Source organism: Oculina patagonica, chromosome 8 (genome assembly GCF_052425735.1).
Source record: "Oculina patagonica isolate OP01 chromosome 8, crgOcupat, whole genome shotgun sequence".
NCBI lineage: Eukaryota > Metazoa > Cnidaria > Anthozoa > Scleractinia > Oculinidae > Oculina > Oculina patagonica.
The window spans coordinates 12,216,784-12,241,497 of record NC_135765.1 but is presented as its reverse complement, the minus strand read 5'-3'; the positions used below and the strand labels follow the sequence as shown (position 1 = coordinate 12,241,497).

The 24,714-nt window shown below is 38.3% G+C and overlaps 1 protein-coding gene and 1 long non-coding RNA gene across 3 annotated transcripts in view; both read left to right on the top strand.

The window, feature by feature from the left end:
• Positions 1–24,714, top strand: part of LOC144664339 (uncharacterized) — a 52,744-nt gene that overhangs the window by 13,338 nt on the left and 14,692 nt on the right. Inside the window, exons 6-11 of one of the 2 annotated variants that reach the window (XM_078525436.1) lie at positions 11,728–11,861; positions 12,371–12,527; positions 13,273–13,405; positions 17,381–17,438; positions 21,123–21,162; positions 22,016–24,309. In XM_078525436.1, the coding sequence (XP_078381562.1) occupies positions 11,728–11,861; positions 12,371–12,527; positions 13,273–13,405; positions 17,381–17,438; positions 21,123–21,162; positions 22,016–24,309 (2,816 nt within the window). Of the gene's footprint in view, positions 1–11,727; positions 11,862–12,227; positions 12,272–12,370; positions 12,528–13,272; positions 13,406–17,380; positions 17,439–21,122; positions 21,163–22,015; positions 24,310–24,714 lie in introns of those variants that run through there. The other variant, XM_078525437.1, reaches the window with a different exon arrangement.
• Positions 5,166–10,215, top strand: LOC144664385 (uncharacterized). The gene is made up of 4 exons (XR_013572795.1): positions 5,166–5,623; positions 7,880–7,980; positions 8,502–8,613; positions 9,332–10,215. It is a non-coding gene; the product is annotated as an uncharacterized LOC144664385 (long non-coding RNA).

Sequence of the window (24,714 nt, the reverse complement as noted above, 5' to 3'; positions counted from 1 at the left end):
CATTTGCGCGAGATACAAATAAGCACCTTTACTGTCAATTTTCTCGGATTTGCCATAGACGCAAACGTTTAGATTTGTTATAGGTGTGCGCCTGTGTCAAAGGAATAGTTTTGCCTCAATTGCGCTCACATTTTCCAGAGAGCGAATATGTGAATTTACCAAATTTTTTCTACTGAGGCAAAAATTCAAATTCAGTTCACTTCAACTTTCCTAAAAATTTGCTCTCTTTGGAAGAACAGTCTGTTTCAATAATTCGTATTTCCACTTCCCAAGCTAGCCTGCGAAAAGCAAAGTACGGGCAGCGATGAGTGGCGGCTATATTCACAGGTTGGCTTTAACATTTTCAATTATTCATCACGCGTAGATAACACTCCGACCACAAACAAGGATATGCCTATAGTCTTGAAATCATCATTCCCCAACCATGAAAACGTGACGAAATAACACGCTTGAGTTATGGCTCATATCCCACTATCCGCGGCGGGAGAGCGATATACAGTATACTAGTAGTAATCAGAGATTAGAGGAGTGCGTTCGACCAAGAGGTTAAATAGACCCTAGGAAGGCAGGCAGTGACAAAAAAACGATATGGTCGGTCTACAAATAGTATGCCTTATACCAAAGTTTGTTAATATGCATATACCTCACTAAACGCGAGGAGGATAAGTGTGAGAAAGATTGTGCGACAAGCCAAAAAAACATAGAGTGAATGAAATATTATGTACACAAAAATAATTATTTATTTCACTTGATTTGTTATCGTTTGTCACTAAAAGAGATTTAAACTTCCACAAAACCGTGGAAATAGTTTCACTTCGATTTAAAATTCCACAAAGTACTTAAAAAATACAGACAAAATTCGCACAGTAGCCCACTACACTCAAAATTGCAACATTCAATGTAAAACGTTCAATGTTCGCTTTTCCCGGCCGAGATTTGCCCCTGCAAAAATTAAGCGGGGAAGGCTAATCGTGTGTCCATTCATCTGCGCGCGCATTAAGGTTTGATTCATTCCGCATAACAGTACACAGGCATACCAACTCAAAAGACACAGAACACAAAAACAAAATTAGGCTTGCGCTCTCCTTCATCGAACGCAATTACTACAGTGAAAGCTCTTCAAGCAGACCCTATAATAGGTGGTCATGCATCTTTAGTTATGGCTACAATGGCATAACCGTACCTGTTTTTGAAATGTTAGTTTTTGAAAAAAATCATTTCTGTAAGCAGGCTGTTATGGTTTTGAATACTTTTGTGTGTCTCATGGTTGGCCATTTACAGGAGCTTTGATGGTTGACAGCTTACAGCCATTTTCATTATTTAGACAGAAAATTGATCGTTGGGTGCTTTTCTCCACCCCTGGCCATCACCATCAAGCTAATCTCACTTGTTTCTTTGGATCTTATTTTGGGTAGGGCGCTCTTTGATCTATATTCTAGTAGTTATCATAGATAAGCGGAGTGCTTTCGAGTCAATTTTGTGTTAAATGTATCAAAAATTTAATTCACACATGATGGAATGGCGCAACAGCTGAATGCAAACAATCAGTTCATGTGTGTATTGCCATTAAATTGAGGTCGATAACTTAAAAGCAAGGCATTTATGCTAACTCCAAAATTCCTCATGTTATACGCAGGACACCCAAAATGTGTACAAAGCACAACACGGAATTAGAAACGCGTTCTCCTTCGTCGAACGCAAAAATACTACCCCTGATAATGCCAGGTGCCCCTGAATACTAGATTCAAACAGGACAACAACAAAACTGCTAGACAAAGGCCCAGCAGTTAGCTCAGTTATATTTCACCTCCATAAAGTAACCACTGCTTGAAAGTGGAAAAAGGGATTTCAAAAAAGGTTCTATTACGGCAGAAGCATATCATCTACTCAAGGTGATGAGCTTCTGATTACAGTCATTTATAACACTCATGAAGAAAGTGGAAAGCTGAATACAACAATAACCTTTAAATTGTTCAACAATTCGTTTTCATTATTTTAACTGATAGATTTGATCATTTCAAGAAATAATAAGAAATTCTTGATTATTCTTATTCTTGGTTGACACCTTTGGGCTAAAAAACATGGTTACATCAGTAAATCCTCAACTGGCTTTTGTTTATGTCTTCTATAAACAAAAAAGGGTTCTGGATGTTTTGTCCTTCAAGAAAATAATGAACATTGATAATTGCTTGCTTATTTGTTAAACATGATTGATATATTTACATTGTCATATAGTTTTCACTGACTGCCGAAAGACGACCACATCTTGACAGTGGGCTTCCTAAAAACGACCACATTTTGAAAACCCAAAAGTGAAAACTATATAACAAAGATGACTGGTCTTTCCTTTAGTGAAATTCTTTTGAAATTGTGACTAAATGTTATTCAAGCATCCACAAAGAGCCGGAATGGAAGGTTCTATCATTAACCTGTGAAAAAGGAATCTTGTTTACTGATGTAACCATGGGGGAAAACAGGGTTTGTTAAAAACTTCAACGATAGATATTTGTTGAATTGCTCGCAGCAAATGACATGCCTGGCTGTATAAACATGTAGCATTGACCTCACATCCCAGTAGCAATGGTTGGCCATTCAGATAGACTGACTTTTTGGTTCTTTGACATGACCGCTAAGGTGACTTCTGTTTATATCTGTAATCGGTTTGTCAGCAGAAACCCTAGCATCTTTATTATGGCTGAGCTGGATACTTGGTGCCTGTTCATTTTCATTCATCAAATGATTGTGTTTCATCTGTTGCCAAGGCTGAATAAAATAACAATAAGACACTTGATATCAAGTTAAAGCCGTTTTTTAGATCTCTTGTTTATTAAATGTCAAGCATGTACTGCTAGACAAATACAAAAACAACTGAAAAGATTCTGTTCATTTTGAAAACCTAGCCAAAAATGCAAAGGACTGGTAATGATAGCCTTATTTGGCATGTTATCTGGTAATGGACTTTGTCTAATGAACCACATATTAAATCCAACATATTCAGTATTGACCACTGCTAGACAAATTATCATCTACTGCAGGACAAAAATTAAAGGAAAAGAAATTGGATTCTTATTATTTTCTGTGACTGTTTTTCTTTTTTCTGAGATTTTTTTGCCTCACTAAAAGACTATGGGCCTGATTACATGAGCCAGACTGGCCCGGTCAGCGGGGCTGGCTCGGTTTGTCGAAACCTCGTCACGTCTGTTAAACGCAACAAAAATCAACTTCGCGATTACATGACAACCCAGTTAGCCAAGATCCCGGTATCACGATGCTGGGATCCCAGCTAGCCAGGCTGAAAATTTTCCACGTAATCGCGTTCACTGGGCCAGCCCGGCTAAACGGGCCAGCATTAAATTCCTCACTAAAAGACTATGGGATTGGGATTACCTGAGCCGGGCTGGCTCCGTTTGCGGAGATCTCGGCACGCCTGTTAAACGCAACAAAAATCAACTTTGCGATTACATGACAACCGGGCCAGCCGGTTAGCCGAGATCCCGGTATCGCGATGCCTGACGTGGCATGCGACATGAATTACGTGCGCAGTAAGGATTTGCATAAACAATAAGTGTCAATGTCCTTAAATTGTGCAGTTCTAGAAAATATCCATAGTCATTTAAAATTCTTAAGGGGGGGGGGGGGGGGGGGGAAAGGCCTCAAAAGCCAAACTATTTAACAAAAAGCTTTCAGGTTCTAACAAATCCCCACCTTGTCATCGGGTGAGAGAGGGGGGTGGGGGTTAAATTGACTCCTGCATTGAGTCTTATGGCCTGTTTACACAGAGCGAGGGTGCTCCGGCTAAGAAGGGATGAACATAGATGCCTTAACATGCAGAATTCACAGCCCTTCTATCCAAGTTGAGACAGGGTAATTGAAATGTGCCCAGTCACATGCATGGGAAAACCATGTACAGCTGTAGCTCCAAATGATTGATGTAAAAAATGACTTTTTAATGAATAATAAGGCCATCTTCAAACCTGTTTTTACTTTGATGTACAAGCTCTTAGAAATTTACAGCCTCCATTTTTGGGGAATCTAATCGTAATTCGACAGTCTTAAGTCACCAAATTGAAATCAAATTTGTTGTTTTGTGGATAAGAATAATTTTTCCAATGAAAAAAGCTGTTGCTCAAAGAAATTATTTCCACTTAGAAAATAAAACTAATTTGATATAATTTGATCAAAATTTAAAAGCACTGTTTGGGTCCAATATTTATACATTTTATGCCATTAACTTCAAATTTAATTTAATAACATGTGTGAAGACCTTTCTTGGCAAGCCAGGATAGCTTGTGCATAACCGTTTACATGGCAACACAATATCCCACCTAGAAGGGTACCCCGGATGTACGAGTAGACCAAGTGCCTTAGCAAGGCAGGTTTCCCGCTTATCATGTAAGCACTTCGATGTCTTTTAAGAAATGTATGAAGTGTAGCTAAGTTTAATAACCATGTAATGACGTTAGCCTAGGCACCCACACTTCATGTAAACAGGCCCATAAGCTTAAGCTGGTTTTGACTATAGGTCGATTTTTTTTGCAAAATACAGGGTCGTACCTAGAGGGGAGGCACTTGGGAGGAGGGGGCAGTTCCCCCCCCCCCGACAGGAAACTAAATTTCTAACATAGTGTATGATTTTGCTGGGCTATTTTTAAGCTATGTTGGAGTTTGCCCCCGCAACGGAGTTAAGCGGAATTTGCTCCCGCAGACACAAAGTTCTAGGTACGGCACTGAAATAGCCAGTGGTAAGTCAATCATGAGCCAATTGTTGTCAACCTTTGCAACCGGTGCACATTCTGAAGAGATTGTATAAAAGGCGTCATAAAAAAACATTTAGATGATTTCTATAAGACTTGCCTGTTCATGACGATGTTAAGTTAGCCATTTTGCGTAGTACTTTCTCACAAGATAGAGCAATCATCCGGTTTTTGCTGTCAAATCTTCCGAGGTCGTCGCTTGATCGTCATCAAGTGCTTTTCTTCTTTTTTCGAAGACCTAGCCTCTCTTTTCGTTTTCTCCTTTCGTCTTACATCCTCACCCTTTCCTCGGGTGTATTCTTTCTCCAAAAAGATTCACGTTTATTCCGATTTTTTTCCGCTGGATGCCGAAATAATTTTTCGCGTTGACTAGCGTTAAAAATTCCCGCGCATCGATGCATCCAAGTCTTCCCGGCAAAATCGAGTCAGTGGTACGGCTTCACGATAATTGACTACTTCACTTATAGAACACGAGATGTACCAGTTCGTCACCAGGTTCTCCCGTTTTGCTACGTCATTATGCTGTTTAAGCCAATGAAAGTGTCAATGGTTGTCACCTGGTGAGTATTAACCCATTCAAACTTCGAGCGGAACGCCAGTTACTGTAATTTATCCAGCAGTTCGTCGCTTTTTACTAGTTCCTCCTTAAAATTATGGCTAGAAAAACATCAAACCAAACAGCCAATAGAAGAGTAGACGGGACTTTGAACTTGAGGGATGAAAACGGTAGTCGAACAAGTACGCCTCGAGCTTCGCGATCTCTAATTCCAGCGCGAACAGACCAACCGCCATAGCGAGTGAGTCACGAACAAGAGCTAGCCCATCTTTCACTGACAGGCTGGTATAAGCTGTTATCGAGGCATAAAATTGTAAGTAGGGTCAATCTGCCTAACAAACATTCTTACATTCTTCTGAAATAGAGCTTTTAACTTTGCTAATTGGTTGTAATTTATCCTGGTAAATATAAACTTGAGTTTAGACTGTAGGTCTGTAATCATTCAGACATGTGATTGCAAAAGTCAGGTATAATGAAGCAGAAGCCTTGTTTGCTTTTCGCTTCATATAGCTTATCAGTATAGCAAGCATAGATACATACATGCATACATACTTTATTTGATAAGTAGGTTGGGTAAAAGACAGCCAAAGGGCTGATGTGGACCTACTATACTAAAAATTAAGAATTACATTTGTAAAAATTTTACATTTATAAATTTAGAACTAGTACATGTATATACAAATAAGTCAGAATTTACTAATACTAACGTGAACAGAAGAGAAATTTACATACATAACGATGTATCTTCGGTGTAATATTCCAATATAATTCTATTTCATCTTTAGACTGAGATGACAAACAGTTAAGAATTTAATACTGAAGGATGGTGCATTAGCATTTACATGCACTGTCACATGAAAAATACAAAACAAATATAGTTTAAACAATCTACTGGGCATTTTTATCAATAATAACAACCTACCTGCTAATGCAATGAATGGAGAGTTTCTCACCCAAACCAGGCCTGCTAACACAAATATAATGAACAGCAATCATGACAATGCCCAATTCCCTCTATGGCACACGCCTGCAGGGAATCATTGTACCTGTATTCATCGAAACACGTGACTTTATAGCAACAATGAATACATCTACTGTGATTCCCTGCAGGCGCGCATCATAGAGAGATCGGCCATTGGAATCTATTAGTTTGCAAAGAAGCCTAACTTATCAAGTGTTTAGCACCATCTTTGAAAGACTGCCTGAAAGCTAGCAGGGATCTATGCCTACTCCCATGACAGTTTCATCTTTGTTTTTTGGTTATTTTCATGTGCAAATGTACCATCCTTCAGAAGTCTAAACTGAGCTGCCTGTTTGTCACCTCAGGCAGAAGATGAAATAGAATTAACTCAAAATATTTTTATAACATCAACCATTTATTGCATTTTATTCCTCTATTGTAGACACAATGTGTTTGCTTGGTTTTACATTTATCCTCTATTTCGTACATGTAAAACTATCAGCGGGTAATGGATTACAGCAATGAAACTTTCAGGAGGGCAAAGGTGTTCAAAGGCATCGCAGATCAGAGAATTCTCCAGCTAAATTTCAAAGGCCTGTACTTATTTTTTTTATTCAAATGCAGAGCCTTTAAAAAATCATTTTCCAGTTACTTTACACTGTTCACCTGCTATTAAACAATTTTTGATGAAAACCCTGGGAGGGAAGCCTGCAGGACGTGTCACAAAACCTCAGTATAGTCTGTTTGTGATTAAACGCAACTGAAAAGCTTGTTTCGATATCCCGCAGGTGTGCAAGGATCTGTGTATTCATTTCTGATTGACGTAACAGACAATTTCTCTCCAAGCGCACAAAGCAAGCTAAGGAGACTGCTAGCGAAGGTGTGCACCTTGACTGCTAGGAAGACTTCAGTCAAAGCTGTAAAAGAAGCGGTTTGAAATTAATCATCTTCGAAATAAACAAGAAGCTTGCTGCAGGAATTTTTTGGAGGTCACAATGCATTCTTGAATTGCCAACAGGCTATGGCAAATCATTGATTTTCCACTTTTTCCGATTGATAATTACAATAACGTCTTTTAATACTGTCTACTGTCCATCTCAGACTCTTGATTTAGGCGAGTACGTTGAACTGTTTTCATCCCGTCTTTTGAAATAATTTTTTTTTTTTGCTTAGAAAGTCTTGCGAGACCAGTTGTAAGTTTGATTTTGTCCAATGAAAAAGCATGTTTGAAAGTAATATGAAACTAGCCAATCAGAAGTGAATACACAGATCCTTGCAAACCTGGGGTATATCGGAGCAAGCTTTTCGGCTGCGTTTCGCAGATGGACTCTACCAGGGTTTTATTTGTCTGCAACGCAGGCTATGGGAGGGGGGTCATATCTGTCAAGAATCCCTTAGAGGGGAGGGTATGGATATTGCTGGAACCACAAATTGCATACTGAGGCTTTTCAGAGGAGAGAAAACAGGTTTTTTGGTCACTCTTAACCTAAATAATCCTGAAAGCTCATTTACCGGTATTCCTTTTGCAATACAAAGACTATTGCTTTTTTTGCCTGGGCAGGTACACAAATCAATATGCTTAAACATTTAATATATTTATTCTGCTAGATTCAAGGAACCTGAAAACAAGATTTTCAACCAGCAAATTTCAGCTGGTGTACAAAGAACCGACGAAGGAAATGCCAGTTAGCACCATACACATGTAAAAGGTAAACCCCTAATTCTTTCTTCTTACTCACAAAATAATGTACATTATCAATTGTTTGGTTTGAAGTATTCAAAAAGTAGTTGCAGAACATAGTCTAATTCTTTGGTTTAAAAATTTTAATTTAACCAGTATAATTTTAATTGCCTTTGTTGAGTAGGCATGATTACTGAACACACTGATAAATTTGAAATCTGAAACAACAGTTTGTGGTGTTTATTCAGTGACATCCTAAAAGTTTTATGAACATGGATTAAGCTCTTGAGAACTCCAACCACAGATGTCTCCGTAGATAACCCTCACCTGCTATTTATTTTTTGACATAAATGTTGTGCACAACTGTACATGTACTTTTTCCGTAACCTTCTTCCTAAGTCTTTCTCCTTCCAATTTTTGTTTAGAATAGTTTATTACAAACACTCATACATCTTTTGAATAGTATATAGTGTTAATTTAATCTAAGAATATGTCTCTTTGCAATGTTTGAACAAGACTTAATATTTTTTGATTATTATTATTTTGTAGCTGCTATCATGGGTGACAATTTCCATACAAAGTATAGGCAAAGTGTCATTAACTCAGGAAATGCAGTCAAAATCTCTCAAAGTAGCAGAGGGTCCGAAGCCGTCTTAATATGGTAAATGTTTTTTTTTTTTTTACCATTCAACAGTTTTCTAGAATTTTGTATTATTAAATGCAATTAGTGTATGTGAATACAAAATGTAATTTTAATATTCAGAGTCTATTTAGATATGGATGCAGGCAGAAGGTTCTTACATGAAAACACAAAAAAAATCAACAAGAAGATTACACACAACACTGTGTGCATGTACAATGTACATGTATTTTGGTTACGTTATTTATAAAAATACATTGTAGCTGTTCAAATTCTAGCTGCTACAACAACAGCATGCATAATATTTTGTGTGCATTCACATGTTTACTGTCTCTAAATAGATTCTTAAACATTTCTGTTTATAAATAGACTTAAAAGGACCCTAGTCAGCCTCTGCCATTTTCGATGCAATCAAATTATGAAAACTATATGGGGAATTGTTGTTTATTGTATTACAGACTGTATTTTGTGTTGCTTGAAGTCTTTTTAATTATCTGGGCAGTTTCAGAGTGATATTTTTTATATAGTCGTGCTCCATGTAAGATATACATGTAATTCCGAAACTCCCGTATGTAAACAAAAAAAAAAAGTTGTGGCTGAATATGGTCCTTTGAGTAGTAGTGGTGTTTACTTTGGTACTGTATAACTATTCTTTTAAGCACACATTTTATTGCCAATTTGTGACTCAATTTAAGTGATGTCAATGATAAATAATTTTTTCTTTATTTTTCATACACAGAAAAAGAGGCAAAGAGTAAAGGATTTAGAGCAGTCCACATTGTAACAGTAAAGGAAAAAGATCACTACCAGAAATTCATGACTGGTGCCTTATGCCCTCCTTTTGTTTAATAATGGGGTGCATCACTGCATTTCTAAAGGAAAAAAAATAAAATCTCATACTATTTTGTTTTAAGCTTTTGGAGAACTTTAATTTGTTTGAAATGGAAATTTCAACTATTGAGTGGTGATTATTACAGTAATGTATTCCTAAAAGCTGCATGTACTTGATTTCAGAATGCTTTCTTTTTTTAATGTTTAGTTGTCTTTTTATGCAAAAACCTCATTTTTGTGAACAAGCTACTGTAAGTTAGGCTCTTCATGCTGTCATTGATCTTTCAAATGTGCATTGAACTGTCTGTGACATTGGCTGATTTATGTTAACCAAATGTTCCGGACATACACTAAAACAGTTTACTGATCATAATTATAATATTTCTTATGTAGATGTTTGCGGTAGTTTTATAGTTATTGCTTTAAATGTTTAGTTGTTTGCCTTCTGACAAGATTTAAAGATACTCACATGTACAAGTACAATATTTTATTCATTTGACAGTTATGAACAGTCAATCAAGAACATTCAGTATGGTAGGCATACTCATGCTTACTGTTCTAAAAAAGTTTTAAGCTGCTTACCATGTGAGAATAGTTATTGATTTTAAGTTAGTGATGACCTGTAAAGAAATAGAAAGCATTTTATATGCCCTTTTTAAGACTTTCAAAGTGCTTAGCTGTTTTTTTTTTTTTTCTTTTACTTCTATTTCAAGATATTTATTATATTTCTTTTGATTACATGGTGCCATGGGACAATGTTGAAATAAATAATTACATAGAGCTTGAAATGTGTGCATGCATTTTGTTTTGTTTATTTTATTCCTCCTCTGTTTTCCATTTTCATTTTTCATTATACAAGTAATTGGGAAGAGGGGAAATTTGCTTGTTTGGCACAACGTTTTAAATGCTTGTTCAAACAAAGGCTTTCATGATCAGTGAATGTTCACTGGCACTTTTTTTTGTAAAGAGCATGTAAAGACTAGGCAAATTTACTATTTTGTCCTCCCTTCTTTTCTTGCAAATACTGGCCAAATATGGCATTTGACTATATAGCAAACATAACCAAACGAAAGCAAATATGAGGCAAATTTATATATTTGCCTGCTATTTACTGCGAAAGTAAAATTGAATTTTGTTCGTATTTGTCACGCTATGGTAAATGTGTGCAAACATCAAGTTTATTTCATGTCCAAATATCATCAAAGCGAAGTAAACATCATTTTTGTAAGAATTTGCTATCAATGTAAATGCGGAGCAAAGACGATATTTACTGGATATTTGCTTTACTTGTAATATTACAGTAAACACAAAGTTTGACTTGCGTGCAAATATGATCAAAGCAAAGCAAATGTGATATTTTGCAACATATTTGCTACACGTGTAAATCCAACTTCTCGTCTAGTAAATTTAACTATTTACTTCACCTTTACTACAACAGAAAAGCTGTCGCAAATGTTTAATTTATCTTTACATTTGCTACCGGTATGAAAACATAGAGTAAATGCGGTATTTACCTTCTTTGCCTTGTGTGCAAATATAATGCAATCATGGTATTTGTATCTGAGCAAATATGAGCAGTGACGTTCAAATATGGTATTTACTTCATATTTGCTACGATTTTGCTATGGTTGTAAATCCGTTTTTTCGTGCAGTGAAAGGAATTGAAAATTAGAGTTATAAATACAGTTCAGTTAATAGCTTGCAATAATGCTTGATTTAAACTTTTTCTCCAGTGTGTGAGAAATGCCCAGGAATGCTTGCAACAATGAAAATGACAAATTTGGCAAAATTTCGCCAAAATCAAACATTTGAGAGACTTAGCTCGAGAGGAGGGTACCACGACAGTGGGGAATTAGATGAAAACGATGAAATTGACGAATTTGGCGACATTTCACCAAAGTTGAACATTTGAGGGACCAAGTTCGAGAGGAGGGTACCGCAAGAACAGCGAATTTAATGAAAATGATGAATTTGACGAAAATGACAAATTTGGCGAAATTTCGCCAAAGTCAAACATTTGAGAGACTTAGCTGGAGAGGAGGGTACCGCAAAAGTGGCGAATTCGATGAAAACGAGGAATTTCCACCAACATCTGGGCTAATAGCCTGTTCCAAGCATTTGGTTAATTGGGGCACAGTGCGAAAGACAGGATTAGTGCAAAGAATGACAATGGAAAAACCTTGTCTTTTTTTCACTCACCGCTCTTTTTGCCACTCCCAAACGAACTGAACGCCTTGAACAGGCTACTAGGTTTGTTAATTTTAGTGTATCAGAGTACTGTGCTGCATGTTTATCTTTTTGTAGGCCTTGGTTTTCTTATTGCCGGCGGCAAGAAAAATCATCATGTGCCCAATGATGACAGCATTTACATCACCGAGATATATGATGGAGTAGCTCAGCAGGACGGCAGGTTACAAGTGGGTGATAAGATCATCAGGGTGAGTGGTTCATTCTATTTCCTTTGAGATTTCTACTGTCATTTTTTGGAACAATTACAGTGACAAGCTCTATGAGACTTTCTGGTACAAAGATTTGCTAGTTTACTGTCAGTTTCTCAGAAGAAAAATTACAATGTATTTGTGTTTTCTATAGTGGGAGGCGTAAGCCTAATGGCTAACACACTCCATTTCGGACTCAGGGGTCTGCGATTAAAACATGGCCAGGGTCACTGCGTCGTGTTCTAGGGCAAGAAGCTTTACTCTCACAGTGCCTCTCTCCACCCAGGTGTATAAATGGTTACTCACAGTGGCATTAATTGTTAGGACAACCTGACAGAATGTTGGGGAGTAACTTGCGATGGACTAGCATCCCATCCAGAAGGGAGAAAAGTACTCCTAGTCGCTTCATTGTACAGAAATTGGACGTGTTACAGATTCACCATCTCATTACTTCCTCTATCACTACGTTTGAAACAGACTTAATCATTAGTTTCTCCAATTCACTGCAGGTTAATGATACATCATTAGAAGGTGTCACCCTTGAAGATGCTTTTGCCACTATAAAGAAAACTGAGAATGAAGTAGTGATCATCGTAACCAGAGTGGGTATGATGTATGCTGACTCAGGGACACCTCCTCTTCTATATCAAGAAGCAGTCAAGTCCAGTAAGTGTTACACCAATGTACGGCCATACAGTTGAACATTCGCCAACACTCGCCTCCCATAAGCAAACACTTTTTGTCATGGTCCCATACAACTATGTACAAAGATTGTTCCAAAGGTTGTCAGTTTACAGGAGGTTAGATTGTGGTAGCAAGAATCTTCAGTTACAGTCATAATCTTGCTTTATGGTTACCTGCAACGGGCACTGCATTATTAAACTGGTTAAACAGTGATTTTGAAACATGTGTAATGAAAGTTATACACAGGGTTAGTACGGGTACTGGAAAACCTGGAAAGTCCTGGAATTTTATTGTGGCACTTTCCAGGACTTCCTGGTCCTGGAAAGTCCTGGAAATCTGTTAAAAGCAAGTACAGTTATTGTAACAACTGAATTCTCAGAACTAACACTATAAGAAATGTACAGACAGTAAGGAGAAATAATATTGCAATCTTGGGAGTGAAAGAATCACATGTTTAAGAAATAGACAATTTGTGCAGATGCAAGTCTGATTTATACAAGAGATTTTAAGTTTTCTTAAACTCACTCTGGGTGTTTTTTTTTTGAGTTTGTGTTGAAATAAATGAGCAGTTGTCTATTTGTTATATAAAATATAACGCTAGAAAGGTAACTTGACATCATACATGTAGCTATCCAATTATAGAATGTGTGGTCTGCAACTAAGCTTTGTAAACAGTAATGTGGACAAGAATTACAAATGACCAATGTACATGTACATTTCATGGCAGGTCCACCTCCCCCACCATCTCCTCCTAAGGATGAGAAACCAACGGTAGTATTAAACCCCCCACCACAGGTCCACCAAACAAGCAGTTTGCCAAGAAAACCACAAGCGCCTGCAGAGGATGACGGCTTTTCGAGGTAAGAACAGAAATGGGCTACAATTGTATGCAATGTCGCAGCACTATTATTATAAATCAAACTGAAAGTAAAAGAATTTAAAAAAACGACAATAACCCGGGAATGTCCACCCGAAGCAAAGAAAACTTCTTTGACCTTGGTGGGATTCGAATTCACGAGACCAGATGGGAGTATGTTATAGTAATAAAAAAATTGGACTGAGTGGAGTACAGTAGAGGGAGTATTGGGCGAGTAATTTCAAAATTGGCTGAGCGTGCAGTGCGAGGCAGATTTGAAATTTCAAGCATGATTATACAGGTACTCTCTTAATAATACTACTCCCGTAATTAAATACTCACATCTGATTGGTTGAGAGCAGAACAATTTATCTCAAATTGCATCGCGAGCTGAACAATTAAAAATTAATTGTATCGCTCAGAGTTTTGCGCCGAAAAAACACGGCAGCACCACTGTTACAACTCGTTTCCAGTCTGCTTCTGAGAAATTGGCAAAAATCGATCTGAAAAAGATGATCGTCGACCGTCGACGGTCCTTATCAACAAATTTAACCTGGAACAGAAATGAAGGAACAAGAAAGCATCAACGTAAGATTTTAAGTAGTCTTTTCAATAAGAAGCTAGCCTTTACTGATTTTAAATCCAAAAAAACTTGCTCGATTTGACAGAAGATCATATTTATGATTGCATTATTATTAAAAGGTAATCTGTCTTTTTTCTCGAAATAATTAGAGATTTATTGCACTAGTGAACAGATTGAACTTTTTTATAATTTTCACTCGTGGCTGTGCCACTCGTGGAAATTAAAAAAAAAGTCTGATCTGTTCACTCGAACAATTAATTCCTAATTGTTTCTCGAACAGACTGTTTTCCAATACCAGTTGTACGACACAAGGTCCAATTACTAATTAATGGTATGAAGTTTTCATCTACATTTAATATGTTGGTAAAAAGTCCATACGGATATCACACCAACGTCAAACGGTAGGTCAAAACAGCAAGAGAAATTCCATCAAAGTGCATATGATTGACGCGCGAATGGTGTAGGTGTCCAATGACAGGTATCTAATTTGAAGATGTTCAAATTTGACACTTGTAAATTGGACATCCGCGTGATCTCGCACCAATTATGCGACAAATTGGCGCACGCAAAGCCAATCAATATCGAGAATTTTGTTAATGATACCAATATTTGTTCAGTGACGACGGCAACAACTGCAATAACAGGGCCCAGTGGTTCAAAGGGTGAATAATGTAGACTACGAGCAGTCCCTATTTTTTCGCAGAGTCCGTCGAGCTTGAAGCGAAAAAAAAATTACGCGCGGGGGGAGGAGGCGGGGCGAGGCGAGAAGCGAAAAAAATAGGGACTACCCGCAAAGCCACAGTGTTTGACCTTTCACGGTCAGGCGGTGTTGGACACGGTTCACGTGACATTTTTCGACCAATCATTTGTCACCTTGGTGGAAGCAATGGCGGACAATTTTGTCGCGGGATTTTAAGAAGGTCTCATCTTTTTCGTGCGATTCCGGCGAAACTTTAACGGTTGTTACGAATTATTTTATTGGAGCTGGAAGAATAATACCTTGGCCAGTCATCTGTCAAGTTCTGAATTAAGGGAAGCGATTTTTCTCTCAAAACTAGTCGATTGAAATCATGCTATATGGTAAAGGGTTGTTTGGCGCAAGCGTTCGACGTCGATGAACATTTGCTCATTTCTTGACAAACAAGGATCAGTACTGTAGATTATTTTTGCATAGAACTTAAGTTCGATATTTGAACTTTAAGAAAAGTACGGTGGGCCTGGGCGGGCCCCGCCGTTTTAACGGTCAAATTTGGACTTGAAGTTGGGGTTTTTTCCATGATATGTCACTCAGTTCTCTTCCATTTCGCGGCATTCTGCGGGAGTTGATGGTGTGATTTCTGTCGATGTTCTTACAGGACAAGGGCTTAATTTGGTACTCGCGTTCATGTGTATTTATATTTTAATGTTCACTTGCATTTTTTGTTATTGTAGTGTTTATATCATCCTTTTGTTTGGCCGATATTCCGCATGTCGGAGCGATTGCCCAGCCACAGGCAGTTGAACTATAATGCTCCCGCAGTCCCGCAGTCGACGAATAATTATCCTTCGTTCAACATGCTTTACACATGTATTACACTTATCGGCTTCGCGCAACACGCTTTAGTAAGAACGAGAAATTTGCATGTACTCCACTTATACTTCGCGCACCCGCTTTAATTAAGAACGAAAAATATACACGTATTCCACTTATCCTTCGCGCAACATAAACAATGAAAAATATGCTTGTACACTGTACTCCACTTATCCTTCGCGCAGCCCGCTTTAATAGAACGATAAATATACATGTTTTCCACTTATCCTTCGCGCAACTCGCTCGAAGAACTAGAAATATGCATTTGTTCCACCTATCTATTCAAGAAGACGAATATTAAGTGTTTATATCATCATTTTGTTTGGCCGATACTCGGCATATATATCAAAACGGCCGTTGGGCCCTCCAAGTAAAACAACTCAGCGAAAATCCATCAAAAACCACGATAGGGCGAACTGCGTTGGCCAGCAGTACATCGACGTACTTCATTCATTACTCAACATTTCTGAAAAGCAAAGCGCCAAAGATAAGTTCAATTTTAGCCCGTTTACTTCGATCACAAACGTGCTAGAATCGAATAATATTTCCAATAGTCGACGAACCGCGATGTTTCGAATCCAAAATATGAGTTGTTCCGCCGTAAAATATCGCCTTTATGAATCCAGCAATACGCATCTATGATCATCTATAGGTGCTACTAGGCTCGCGAAAGATTTGATATAGATTTCCTCCGATATTTCTTTCAGCATTTGAGGTAGGTAAACTTTATTTCAAAATAGATAGTTATTTACCCGATTTTAGAGAATCCGTGATTTTCCCATACATTTCTCTATATACACAAGCTGTCGCATACACCACGTATGTAGAGTCGGCCGCCCGAAGGGCTCTAAAAACACATCAAAAAGACGACTTTTGAGCTTGGGAAGCCTGTGGTCGCTTTAATACGAGAATAGTTCTCGTAAGCGGCCACTAGAGGCGTAGGGGATAGATGGCCGCTTACGGGATTAACATAATGCTATTATGCGTGTAAGTAGTGTTTCGAAATGTAACCGGACGTGGATGACGACAAAACAAACACTGAAATATGGTACTGTAATTACTGTAAAATCATTGCGACGAACGGCGATGTGAAGTTGATTGATAAAAACTCGATACAGAGGTCGTAAAAAGATTTCCTTGGGATGTCCGCTTACGGGAGCTTAAAAACAAAGAAAATGTCTAAGTCGTAATCTCTGAAAGTGTCCGCGGCTGCTTACGGGAATGTCCGCTTACGAGAATGTAAAAATACAGAGTTTGTATGGGAGTTAAAACGGGGTTTAAAACAAGCCCGGGAAACAAGGCGGCCGTAAGTAGAGCTGTCCGCTTATGAGAGTGTCCGTTAAGAGAGCTTCGACTGTACATGCCCTTTATTTTGTGAGATATATTTACTGCTTGTTGGTTGGTTTCTTGTTAAAAAAAAAAAGAAGAAAAATAAAAAAAAATCTCGTTCCGCCGTTTCTCGTTCCGCCGTTACGCCGTTCCGCGTTCCGCCGTTACGCTGATTACTAACAACCGACAAACTCTTCGAAAAAATTCCGCTTCAAGCTCGACAGACGCTGCGAAAAAATAGGGACTGCTCGTAGTCTATGAATAATGCTATCCACTGGATAAATACTGTCCAGTGGATAGCGCGGATTGTTTTGTTAACACTTATGCACTGGGTAGTGATTTATCAGGTAGATAGCGTTATCTCCCCTATAAACAACCGGGGCCACAATTATGCCGTAAAATGATAACAGTTATATAATTTATGGATACAGCTAGATTTGACTCTACATTGTGTGTTCATATCTGTGTGCTTTGGCATGTTTCTTTGTGGATTCCAGCCAGACGAGTTTCAAGAATGAATCTGGGCAATTTACGGCCATAGCTAGGACAGCAAAGGTGAGGAAAACACATCATGAATTCAGATATGTAAGTTCGACCCTCCTGCATTACAGTGCAATCGCAAATGATTCAATTTTTTGGCGCTCGCAAGCGGAGCACCATACCTAACAGAAAATTAATTGGTAAGCCTGTCAAGCTGAAAACATTAAATTTTTGGTTGCTCCATACGTTGGTACGTACACCCGTACGTGCCCACGGAAAAGTTGGTGCGTTGTTCTATAAGCTGATTGTAAGACGAAAAGAAAGGGAGCAGGAGAAAATATTTCTTCGTTGATTTTTCTCATCTAAAGTTTTTTTTGTACATCATGGAAACTTATGTCAAATGATTTATGTTCATGGAAAGATCTGAAATGATTTGAGCTGGAAAGAAAGTAAGCTCAAAGCTTATCAAGTTCACTGAAGTGAAGGACAAAAGACTGTCAAAAGCTACACCAAGGAGTTGATCTTCGCTGATAAGTCATAATTATGTTGGTGGTGTTGGAGTATGCTTGTAACGAAATTGCTGTTTCGTCTCCGATATTTATTGAACTGGTTTGTATAAGCTTTGCCCTGCCGAATTGCAAAGCGTTCTCCAAATATGAGGTAACAAACATAACTGAGTACACCAAACTTAAGTTTAATTTTATTGGGATAATCTGTTTATACTCTATGAACGAATTCAAAGTTGTCATTGTTATGTTGGTTTTCAACTCTTCCTGTGAATGCCATTAATGCTGCTTTCAACTATAAGCTCTTGGCTTTTATCGCTTTCATTTGTTGTTCGTTTTATACATGCAGTCATTAAATTCTATTAAATGTTTCTTTTCAAACTTTGTGTTTTAGTTAGTGGAGTTTATTTTGACATTTTGTTTGATTTTGACGAGCAAATGATTTTTAACGTTTGATAAAAAGAATTTTAAATTATTCAGCTACACAGATCAAAAACGAAGTTACGCCTGCAAAAAAATCCCCCAGACAAGTCAAAGCAAAAAGAGATAATGCACTTCAAAATATGTTGTAAGCAATTTACTATCCAAGTGCTCATTTTACTCGCTTGAAATTTTTTTATCAGTGAGTGTGTTGAAATCTGGTACGCGTGAATTTAGATTCGTAAACGACCATTAACGCCTGTTTCCTTACGAGTTATCTGAGTTCTAGACTGTTCACAGCCCTCTAATTTTTGTGTTTTTTCGATCGATGAGCGCGCGGTGAGAATGACGAGAGAACTGGACGCCAGCGCAAAACGGAAGAAGCAAGGGGGTGGGAGGCGGGGAGCGAAGTTCAGACTTTTCCTACTTATCAGAAATGAAGGGAATTCATTCAGTTGTCTATATAAAATTAATCTTTGTAGTAGTTTTTAGCAATGCGTACCATAAAGCAGAATAGTTAATCAACCAAACTAAGACGTGTCAAACTATTAGATTAGGGCTAGCCACTTTGTAAATAACAAACTGCCAAAATATCCATTCTTCAAATTCTCTTACGCAAAAGACTGCCTTAAAATGACTTACATGACTGGCTCCCTTTAAATTTACTGTATTTATTCGATTAACTGCCCAACCTCGAATAAGCGCCCACCCTGAAGGTAGGAAAAGTTAATAGGCGCCCAGCCTCGAATAAGCGCCCACCTCCACCCCCCTTCAAAAAAATACTGAAGAGTACAAGGGGAGTACTTTGGTTATTATTGAAATTGACTAAGTACTACAAAGAGACTTCCCCGAAGACCGAGTTTTTGTTAGTATTTTAAAGAAATTTTAAATGAAAAGTTAAAATTCTGCTTTGGTAAATCTTTACGTTTTATTATTATTCATTGTTTTGTTGTAAAATAAACTTTCTATTACATTGATATAAGATATTTTCGCCTCACATTATTAAGTTTGTCTGAGTAGCACACTTGGGTAGGCTTCTGACTGGGGAACGAGAGGTCGCTATAGGTCCCGAGTTCGAATCCCAGAGGAGACAATTTTTTTTTTTCCTTTTTTTTTTCTTTTTTAACCAGTAGCACTGAAATGGTTTGTTCATTATATCGCCCCGTAGGTATTGGTTTTGACAATATGCAAATTTTGTTAGGGTGTTCTTCATACTGGGTCATTGAAGCATCAAAAACTAGCATGGGCCATTTTTTTCTAAATTGATTTTCATTCTACTAACAGTGGGATGACTTTTGTTATAAGTATCAATTTTAGCCAGTTAAGCAGTTAACATCTAAAATTTTGGCAATTTTGGGCAGTGGTTTCTCATCAAATTTTGGCCAATTTTAATGCCAGGCCTCACACTGCCAGCTCAGAACCCTCTGACTAATCTGCACATATAAAAGGAAAGAGACTTTATACTTAAATCACGGCATAACTTAACCCTTCAATTTTCTATGAACTGGAAACTCCGTATGGGACCACCCCTAGAACTTTTAAAGTAAAAGAAAACAAAACAAAAATGGCTTTTGGATAATGTCATCAAGGCCAATTTCTGCAGCAAATTTCGTCACAGGTGACTAAAGCGTACTATGAGAGTTTGTATGGATTTAAAATTGAACGTGCATGGATTTGAAAATAAATTGAAACCTTACCTGGTCCTCTTATTTTGTCTTTTTAGTGCTCTGGAAAGCCATGCGCAGGATTATGATGGACCGTTGAAACGAAAATTGCGTGTATGGCTTTCCGAAGCACTGGAAAAGACAAAAATTAATAAGGAAACTGGGTAAGATTTCAAGCTTTGTTGTAGCTTTTCAAAGGAAAAAGGAGATATTAGTTCGCTCAATAGTACGCTCAATTTTAAATCCATACAAACTCTTATAGAACGATATTTTCAGACTTCCAATCAGAACTTTCCAGCAGGTCGCTCGTTTCCTGACCGCTGGTCAAGGGAAACAAAGGAACCAGGCTGCCTACAATATCCGATTCCTAGTTGAATTGTGCACGCCTAGCTTTCAAAAGCATGATTCAACGAACTTCTTGGTTTTTTTACTTCCGGCCATTTTTATTGTTTTCAAAACCAATCAAAATTGATTCTGCAACGGAACTTTCGAGAGTCACTCAATTCGTCACGTTGTGCAGTAAGAAACGAAGACTCGAGGTACGAGATTGTCTTAAATGTTATTCGGCGGATTCTGTATTCAGGCCAAAACACTGAAAACTCTGTGATAAGATCCCCAGAGAAACTTTGCAATAATGACACTAACTTTAAGCAAACTGTTAAACATGCCTGTAAGGTCAACAGTTCCTGACGTATTTACTACCAACCAACAGGCAAGTAGTTATATTTATACATATACAGTGCAACCCCGTATGCTTCGTTGTCATTTGTGTTTTACGGGTAACTTAGATAATAATTATTCAAGAAGCGCGTATTGGGTATGAGATGGTACATGAAGTTAGCCAAAGATGCGTGTTATCCTGCTAATTGTATTAACAATATGACAAGCAGACGATTTTTGTCGACCACGTTGGTCACGGTATAATGGAGTACTCTGGTATGCCAATCAGAACTCCGGGAATGCATTATACAATACTCCCTTTTGTTAATGATGTTCGTTATATCCAAGATGTTTGGCTAATATTCTTTTGCTTATGAAGCTAAATACTTTTTATCATTTTTTTAAAAAAGACAACAGGCGACAGACTCGTGTAAATTTTCATAAGTAGACGGCAAACATCACCAGCCACTGGCTATTACTGAAAACCATTATGCTTGCTTTTCTTGCAGGAATCGCAACATGATCTCAATCTCATTACAATAAATGCAGGTATAATATATGTTTGAATCGATCGATCGATCAATCGACTGGATGATACAATAAAATACAATCAATTTTATTTTCATTATGAGGTGTGGTGGCCTTATAGTTAGTGTGCCGGACTCCAGATTGAGCGGTCCGGGAGTCGAGCCCTGGCTGGGGCACAGTGCATTGTGTTCTTGGGCAAGGCACTTTACTCCCATAGTGCTAATCTCTTCACCCATGTTTAAAATTGGGTACCTGCGAATTTAATGCTGGGGGTAACTCTGCAATGGACTAGCATCCCATCCAGAGGGCACTAGAAATTTTCCTAGTCACTTCATGCTACCGAAACCAAGATAAGCACCGACCTAATGGGCCACTAGGCTCGTATGCAGACTTTACATTACTTTATTTTCATGATGCTAAAGTAACAGTTTTTCCCGACCATAGCTAAAATTTGCAATCAGCTTTTTAGTAATCTCCCCTTAATCGGAATGGTATGAAAATTACATCAGTTGTTACTCTTAGACTGAAGTTTCGTATAAGGTATTTGTTAGGGAAATCGATATTGCCATGACAATCATAAACAGAAAAGCTCGAAATCAGTAAAACTTAAATCAATGAAAATGGATTCCTTTAGACTTTAGCTTGAACAGAATGCCTGTAGCTTTGAGTCAAGCCCCATGTCTGAAACGTAGCAGACATGATTTGACAACGCATCCGTTGGAAGCGGTGCTGACACAAAAAACCTTAAACTCTAAAACATGCGTGTCAGTCCGTGGAAGACAATATATTTCATTTGGATATTCTCAATTACGTATTCGACAATCGTTTCCTTTTTGGTAGGTTCATTTACATGATGCGTTTTCTTTCACCTTAGTACCTCCAGAGATTCTTGCACGAGGGCCTTTGGCTTTGCAAGCTTACAACAAGGCCCTTGCTGAAGGGATGACTTGTCACAAGAGGGTTCCAGTCATGTTGATTGGCCAGGAGCGATCAGGAAAGACCAGTGTAAAGAAGTCACTCAGGGGAGAACCTTTCAACCGAAACGAAGGCAGCACTGTAGGGATAGATGTTGATCCTTCTCATTTCAAAGTGACAACTGAGTTTTGGAAGATAAGGGAGAAGGACCAAGAAACAAATTCTGAAACAGCTATTTCCTATGAGCACCATGCAGCACGATTGACTGTCGAAAATCTGAGGCAAGAAAAAAGCATTCCCAAGGAGCGAGTTTCCCAAGAGTCTATACAATCTGGCAACATTCCTCTGGTTGAGACAGTCCCTGGAAGTGTAAGCAGTGATTCCATTTCAGCATCTTCTGCTTCAGATGTGACTAATGCAAGTAACCATGATTTATCTCAAGTTGTCACTAAAGATTTTACCAGAGATCCACAACCTGGTGGCATCATACCCGACATGCCAGAAGATATAGCAACTTTGATTGAAATGAGACTAAAAGGAGTTGATGAAATGGAAGACGAAGAAGACATATACTCAATTTTGTGGGATTTTGCTGGGCAATGGGTTTACAATACGACACACCCACTTTTTCTTACTTCAAGAGCGAGCTATCTTTTGATTTATGACCTCAGCCAAAATCCACTTGAAAGAGCAAAATCTGTTGTGAAGCAAGGGATGTTCGGTAAATTTGAAGACTTCATTGGTTTCAAAACCAATTTGGATTATCTAGATTTCTGGATGTCATCTGTTGCTTCCCAAACCATTCAAGATGAACGTCAACAAGAGTATTGGAAATCTCTTCGGAAATCTGAAGTGTTCCCAGAGAAACTTCCCGCAGTTTTTTTGGTGTGCACTCATGCTGACGTGCCTTATGGTGGACGTGATCCTACTTCACTAGCCCAAGAGGTATTTGGCTTTCTACAGACCAAGCCATATGAGATCCATTTATATGGAGATGTTTTTGTGGTGGATAACACAAAGTCAGGTCATAAACCTGAGTGTTCAGAAGTTAAGCGCTTACGTGAGGAAGTGCTTGCTGTTAGCAAGGAACTACCACAGATGAAACAGCCCATTCCGATCAAGTGGTTGAAATATGAGAAAGCCCTTCAAGTCATGAAGGAAGATGGTCACAAGAGGATCACCCTTGAGAGAGCACAAAAAATCGCATCTGAGGTATGTGGTATTGTCGAGGATAAAGAATTCCAAACAGTACTGGACTTTTTGCACGACCAAAGAATTTTGATTCATTTTGATGACACCCCAGAGCTGAGTAAATTGGTGGTCTTGAATCTTCAGTGGTTGATTGACGTGTTCAAGGCGGTGATAACAATTAAGCCTTACCGTCGTGAAGAAAAGGAATTTAAAAATCTGTGGGGTAAGCTTCAGAAAGAAGGGATCCTGGATGAGAAACTTTTGAAACATGTTTGGGCTCCTTTCTTCGATGACAAAGAAACTTCAGACAGTCTTATTGCAATCATGGAGAAATTTAGCTTGCTTTGTCCTTGGCCATCATCTGATGCTTCATGTGGTATACAGTACCTGGTGCCATCCATGTTGATGTCTTTTCCACCAGAGGACTTAATGAACTTGGTTACATCTGCACGAATTCCCCCTCTGTTTCTTAAATTTGAATCTGGTCAGGTTCCGGCTGGCTTGTTTCCCCGACTGGTGCTGCAGTTCTTTCAGTGGAGCAAAGAAGAATTTTGGAGACTCGGGAAACCTCAGTTTTATCACAATTTCGCCAGATTTCACAGCCATGAAGAGGAAGACTGCTCTGTGATACTTCTGTGCCATTCATCGTCCATTGAAGTTGTTGTGCATAGCGGGAATTCCATTAATGAATTGGCAGAAAGGTTACAATCAGAAAGAATGACTTTGTCTTCAGAAGTCAACTTTGATGTGACCTGTGCTCGTGCAGTGCGTAGGTGCCTGGAATTGATACTTGAGTCCATGCGCAAGGAGTTCTGCTGGCTAAAGAACATGAAGTATGAAGTAAGTTTCCTCTGCCCTGTCTGTTGTCAAGGAGGTGGAGTTAACAGGTGTAGCACACATATGGCACAAGGTTGCAAGCAAGAGGAATGCCTGCACTTCTGGTCTGAGTCTCAATTCTGCAATGTCAAGAAGATTCCCTCTTGCACCGAGCCTGGTATTGCACAGAGCAGCAAAGTTCAGATCAAGCAGTTTGCACCATGGTTTGCACCTCTAGGAAATCAGGTAAATGACTCGAAACGTTTTTCACTCCATCTAAGGACAAAATGCAGGAAAATTTGTATTAAATGAGTATTTTATAGACAGTTTTTTGGTGTTTTGTTTCTTGTTTCGATTTAAAGAATAACGTAATTTCATTCAAAAAGCCGGGTCCCAGGCTAGTTCCTATTGGCGACATGCAAGAAAGAAAATAGAAATTGGCATCTTTTCAGGATGTGGTGGTCCCATGTCGGCCATACCTGCTTCTTTAGCAGATTTGGAAGTTATCAAGTGTATAACAATTGTATATGTGAAAGTGCGAACAATAATTAAGACATGCGCATAGCGATAGTATATGGCCTTATCGAAACTTAAAACATTATCTTCTGCTGAACAACGTTTGTAAGGACCTATTTTCATCTTTATATCTCA